At 47.1% G+C, this 6,377-nt stretch overlaps 1 protein-coding gene across 1 annotated transcript; it reads right to left on the bottom strand.

Annotated features, from left to right (window-relative positions):
- Window positions 1–824: 824 nt before the first annotated feature.
- On the bottom strand, window positions 825–5,862 carry SERPINA5 (serpin family A member 5). The gene is made up of 5 exons (XM_084792828.1): window positions 5,710–5,862; window positions 4,706–5,331; window positions 3,562–3,832; window positions 3,073–3,220; window positions 825–1,763 (listed from the first exon to the last, which is right to left on the bottom strand). The coding sequence occupies exons 1-5, from the start codon at window positions 5,712–5,714 to the stop codon at window positions 1,578–1,580; spliced, it is 1,236 nt and encodes a 411-aa protein (XP_084648954.1). The 5' UTR covers window positions 5,715–5,862; the 3' UTR covers window positions 825–1,577.
- Between the last annotated feature and the right edge of the window lie 515 nt (window positions 5,863–6,377).

Below are 6,377 nucleotides of genomic sequence, written 5' to 3'. Positions count from 1 at the left end.
TCCTTTAGAGAACCCTGATTAACACACACCTAGATATTTCCAGTGGACACCCCTCTTCAATATGGTCCAGGAATCAGAGCACGGAGCACAGCTTCATGGAAACCATGGTAATGATCTGAGGGGAGGGGGCAGATGCTCTGATCTGTCGTCAGCTAATGAGGAGGGCACAGTTTGTGGAGGAGTTGCTCTTTAATGTGCCAAATTCCCTCTTTGACAGAGCACAAAAGGGAACTCATCTGAGTCTATCCAGGCTGCGGACACACACACACACCCGTACTCTGCCTTCATTCTACCTACTCAACAGAACCGAAAGCTGAGGGTAGCTGTGCAGTCATACTAGTCCGCTGTTGTGGTTTACATGTAAAAAGCTCCCTGTGTGTCTGAACACTTGGTCCCCAGCTGGTGGTGCTGTTTTGGTCTTTATGGGAACCTTTGGGATCTGGAAGTGAGAGGAAGGAAGTGGGTATTTGGCAGATGTCCCTTTGCTTTATAGCTCAGCCTTGTTTTCTGTCCGGTCTCTGTTTCCTGATATGCTCAGAAGTGAACAGGCAACCTCCCCTGCTACTATGCCTTCCTCACTGTGACAAACTATACCCTCAAGCCATGAGCCAAAAGGCGCTGATATATCACAGTGGTGAGGAAATGACCAATATACCATTAAGCTCGGTTCGAACACTCGCAAGCTATGTGACTGTGTAAGCCTCTTAAACCTCAGAAAGCCTTCCTTTCCCTGTCAGGCAAGCAGGAGTGGTGCCTAGCACCAACTTTGCAACATAGTGACGGTCGCTATCCCCAGGGCTATCTCCACAAGGACAATGAGACCAAGTCTTTGCAAAATGCTTTATTGTCGTTGCCAAGGTGGAAATCAGCAAGTCTGCAATCCAGGTTCTACAGACCTCTGTCATTCCACCGTAGCCAGCCAGGCTCGTGAGTTGATGCCTTTGTTGCTGGTGAGACACTTCTACCCTGATGCTCAAGTACGCTACTGAACTGAGTACTTATGTCAACCACGGCTGACATAGAGCAGCCAACCCACGTAACAATTGCGCAGCACAGTGGATGGACTTCTTGATCTTCGCCTTCATCGTGCTTCATCTATAGAGAAGCAAAGGTCCAGAGCGTAGCGCTGCCATTCCCATGTTACATAGCTACAAGTGCCATTTCAGAACATCCATCCAACCACAATGAGCTGGTAGTTGCTGCTGAAAGGCGGGAGACCAGGTTTAAGGATGACCCTCCCACTGGCCTTTATCTTATAGAGCTATGTCGTGCTAGATTGAGCACAAATGGCCCGCAGTCTGAGCATGACTATGACACAAATATGGTAGTCGGACCTTGGAGAAACCAACGGGCCTCTTTAGGATCAGTGTTAGCAGCTGTTGAAAGATGAGAGCAAGAACACATCTCTTGCAACTGTGATCAAAGAAGCAGTCATCAAACATATTGAACTAATTGTTTACAACACCATGTTAGTCAATCCATGTTATGCAAATTGCTAGCTACAGAGAGTTGGGTGAACTGTAATATATACCTGGCTTGCCCTGGGTAGACCTGTGGGTTACAGAAGGAGTCCCACCTCAGGGCTTGGCCACTTTGCCAACAAAAATGATATTCTTATTTTGAACAATGACTATCAAAAAGGGTTTGTTGAATCTTAACTTCAAAGAGCGTGGTCGAGCAGATCTGAACGTGAAGGCTGTTCCTGTGGCAGCAGCTGCTCTGGTTCCTGACTCGTCTACTTCCACCACGGACTTGTGAATCATCTGCAGGCAGAAAGCAGCGCTGGGTTGTACTGATGCATCATGATAAAAAAAATATTACTTATATTCTAAGAAACCGGAACTTTTGTTCAACCTCCCAGCCAGAGTTAATTACACACGCTGAGGTCTACTGTGTACTCAGCCTGTTTCTTAAACCTGTTTTTAAGAAAGCAATGAAATAATCATTCTTACTTGTCTTGGGTTTCCCGTGCAATCTTAAATTATGAACTCTTCCATGTCCCTGATCTAGAACAATGTATGTGTATCACTTACTAAAGCAGCAAATATAGAAGTTGACAGCAATCTTCTAAAATGAAATGCACTGTGGATACCAGTTATAAATGATCATGTTTGCAGAACTGTTTGATGTTGGGGTACTTGGAGTCAATGACTTAATCCCTTGCAAAACACTGTCAAAGATTTCTGTAAAGTGTTCCATTTCTTTTCCAAGTGATATTTTTTGTGCTGTTGAATAAATACGGAGCAAAACTTCTTGTCAGGGACACACACACACACACACTTACACACAGATACACAGACTAGCATTTAGACAGTCACATATTCCTCTAAAGCTGGTGGCAAATATGGATTCCCATTGTAAGAAGAACAAGGCACAAAGGGATAGATTTGAATCTCAGGGAGAAGGAAATAATATTAGGATAGAATGGAGTGGGATGGGATGAAGCAGAATGCAATAGGGTGAGGTGTGATTGAGCAGGATCAAAGTGATAAGGTGAGCTAGAACTAGATAGAACCTAATTAAATGGAATGGGAGAGGATGGGATGGCGTGGGATGGAGCAGGATGGGGTGGGATGTAGTGGGATGAGGTAGAATGGGATGGGTTAGTAAGGAATAAATAGGACACCATGGGATAAAATGTGATAGGTTACTCTGAAATGGGATAGGATACGATGGGATGGGATGGGATGGGATGGGATGGGATGGGATGGGATGGGATGGGATGGGATGGGATAGGGTGGATAGGATGAAACAGGATGTAATTGGATGTGTTGAAATATAATGGACCAGGATGAGAAATCATGGGTGGGATGAATAGGATGGAATGTGATTTGTTGGAATGTGTGGAGTAGGGTGTCATAGAATGAGTTGAGATGGAGTGGGATGGAATAGGGCAAAATGGAAAATACCAAGTTGGAATAGGACTTAAGAGACTAAGATGGGAGGGAGTGGGTGGGACCGGATAGAATGAGATGGGATGCTGTGCTATGTAATATGATGAGATGGGATAGAAAGGGGCCAGGATAAGATGGTAATTTCTGATACCAGGTGCTAAGGAACTTCTAGACTCACCTCAGACAACTTGATATTGGTGTGGTCAGTAATGCCAGACAAGTCGGCATGGGCGGTGAAGACGTCCCTGATACCCAGCTTGGGGAGGATTTTCTCCAGTTGGTAGGTACCCTCAATGGAGAACTTGGGAAGGTAAAGATCTAAGCGTCTGGAGAAAGCAAGGACCATTCTTAGACAGCATGAGCTTGCTGAGAAGCCCATAGCACCTGCTCTCTGTGTCCTTAAAGACTTTATGGAACCTTCATCTCTGCTGGCATGTCCCTTGCTTTGTACTTGTACTTGGGTTGCCCACCATGATGTCACCCTAGAACCCCAGCTTTCCAGGTCTTATCCCTCAAGCTGGGCCAGGTCCTGGACTAAAGACTTCATAGGAAGTTTTAGGCTTAGAGAGAGGTCACTGCCTGAGGAGACCACCCCACCAGCACTGTAGTCCTAGAGCATGGTCTCCCTAGGGTAGTGGATGTGTCCCCAGAATAGCCTAGAGAGTACCTCTTTGTGGATATCTTAAGCCAGTTCCTCAGCACTCCTTCATTCAGACCACTCTCCATCTGCTTCATCTTGCCCTCATTGGGGAGAATGAACAGAGCAATGGTGCTGTCCTGGTAAGGGATGCCCACAACCGCGCAGGAAAGATTTCGGTCCATGATGTAGTAATACTCATCTTCACGGTTCATCATGGGCACCTGTATGGTCCTCTTGGGGGTCACGTGGAAATCTTCCCGGCGGGTATTTTTGTCACTGAAAGCAACCTGCCACTTGGCTAACGATGAACATGGGGTAGGGATGAAAGAGCACTGGGTTAAAATGAGAGACCCTTGGTTGTGACTGAAGAGTGGAGACCACCCAAAGAGCATCTCTACAAAGCAACCTCAGCAAGAGGAGCAGCCACACCCCTTGGCGTCAAAGGCCAAACCGCACATAACTCTGGGCAGCCTGAACCATTTCTGTTCCTGTCCTCCTGTGTTCCCAAACTCTTGCTGTGGTGGCTCTACTGAGAATGGCCCCCTCAGGTTCATCTCTTTAAGTGCTTGGCCCCTGGTTGGTGGAACTGTTTTGGGAAGGATTAGGAGATGTGGCCTTATGAGAAGAAGCTTGACATTAAGGGTGGGCTTTGAGATTTCAAACACCTGCACCAGGCCCAGTCTCTCTCTTTCTGCTGAGTGCTTGTAGATCAGATGTAAGCTTTCACCTACTGCTCCAGCTTCAAGTTGTCTCCATGATACCATGCTCCTTACCACTGTGGTTCTAGACTCACACTTGGAAGCTATATGCAAGGCCCAGTTAAGTGCTTTATTTTTATCAATCTGGCCTGGTCATCATGCCTTGACATGGCAATAAACACTTGCTTTCAGAGGCCGTTGACTCTTCCTGTTCCCTGTCCTCTTATCCCTGGCCCATATTCTTGTTTCTAGTGGGTGTGGTGCTAGTGTTATTTTGTCATGAAGGCTAATACAATGACCAGATCCTGACTGGTGAATTGCTGACAGTCTTATAAGGATGCTCTGTCTTACATGTGGCTGCTTTCCTGCCGCCCAGCTGGGACCAAGTGAGTTATTCTTTTGTGAGGAAGGGAATGCTATCTTTTGATAAAAGCAGAGAAGAGAGAACATTCAAATGTGAGCCTCAGGCTTACCTTTAAAAAAGATGTAATTTACCAACATCATGACGTAGGTGCTGTCAAGTTCCCTGATCAGGTCTACGATCTTGCCCTTGGTCTTCTCGGCCACATAGTCATTGATCTGCTTCTTAGCACTTTCGGGGTTCCCAAAGTTGGTAGAGAATGCATCTGACATGTATAGCATCTTCATGGCACTCAGGAAGCTGTCTCGAATATGTACTGCTGGGTCTGTAAAAAGGGCACTGCCCAGGCTCAGCTGGAGGCCATCACTAGGCTGGCTGAACCTCTGCAGCAGCTGTTGGAAGCCCTTGTGGAGCTTGTCCTCTTGGCCTTGCCGGAGGCTGAGGCCCAGGGCCTCCCGGATCTGTCTGTTAGCGTGGCTGCCAGCTCCCAGGGAGAGCATGCCCAAGCTCATAGACACACTCATGGGAGAGAAAACAACATTCTGACCAGGAGCTTCTGAAACCAAGGCCCTGTAGAGGCTGAAGGTAAAGTCCTTCCTTCTGGGAGTCACCACAACACCCCTAGAAGACTTCTTAGCCTTCTTTGCCTTGGGGTGGGAGTGGAGGTGGGGGGCCACCCCAAGGCTGAAGAACAGCAGCAGGTAGAGAAGTGGAAGGAGCCTCATCATTGCCCCAGCTCTGAATGGAGGAATAAAAGAGGGAACAGTCATAGATCAAAGTGATCTCCTCAGAGGATGTCCCCATTCACCCTCCAAGAGGATAAGGAGGCTAGGGCCCCAGGACCACAAAGAGAAGTGGTGGTACTCAGTGCTCTGGGGGAGGTGGGATGAAGTGAGGATTGGCTCAAGACAGACTTGCAGACCAACATTCAAGAGGGTTATTTAAAAAAAAATCATCAAACATTTTTCTCGTAATGTCTTAGTAAGTTTAGGATTTTGTACTGAGCGTCATTCATAGGGGACCTTGCCTGAAGCTTGGACAGGTTTGCCTAGGGTTTGTGTCCAACCCACCCACCTCCTCAAGCCCACCTCATCCCATCACAACAGGTGTACTCACTTCATATCCGATGGTTGAGTGTCAAGGTGGCAGTCACCCTGGCTTAGCAGAAGGCAGATGGCAGACTGGGTTGCAGCCTACAAATGCCACTGATCACAGGGACTCTGTCCTGCCCCACCCCACCTCTGCCCTTTTGGGAGCCGGGCTGATTTAAGGCTATCTCGGAGGAGGCCCTGATAAAAGGACAAAAGAACATCGGTCTGTTTCTTTGGTTGGGAGTGATTTGGCATTGACAGTCTGAGCCTGCAGCTGTAGCCTCTGATAAATTATGGTTTCTGTTCCTGGGACTTGGCTTTTTTCCCCCATGGGGAGTGGAATTTTCAGTACCGAGGCCACTGTGTGCTCAGTCTGTGATGTTCTTGAGACATCCTGCTCTCCTTGTGCAACGCTGTCTGATTAGCTCTCCTCTGACTGAGTCCCATTGTGTGATCATTTCTGCTGACTCTGTCTCATTTTGTCCCTGAAAATACTATATAAGATACTGTACTTTTTAAGAAGCTTGTTTGGTATAGGGCATGGTTTGTGCATTCAAGACCTCCTGATCCCGAACTTTATCTTCCTCATCTTCTATTCTTTTTATCTTCTAATCTTCTGGTCCTTTCTCTCAAGATCTTCTTACTAAAGAATGATGAGCTGGTTCAGACCAGGTAGTGCCTGAACAAGGACAC

This window comes from Acomys minous (assembly GCF_964271855.1).
Source record: "Acomys minous genome assembly, chromosome: 8".
In the NCBI taxonomy this organism is placed as follows: domain Eukaryota; kingdom Metazoa; phylum Chordata; class Mammalia; order Rodentia; family Muridae; genus Acomys; species Acomys minous.
The sequence above is the reverse complement of the archived record's forward strand: the minus strand, read 5'-3'. Positions and strand labels throughout refer to the sequence as shown.

Coding starts and splice junctions, on each gene's coding strand:
- SERPINA5 (XM_084792828.1), bottom strand. Junction 3,833..4,705: donor AAATTACATCTTTTTTAAAG/GTAAGCCTGAGG, acceptor GTTCATCGTTAG/CCAAGTGGCAGGTTGCTTTC. Junction 1,764..3,072: donor CCAATATCAAGTTGTCTGAG/GTGAGTCTAGAA, acceptor TTCTGCCTGCAG/ATGATTCACAAGTCCGTGGT.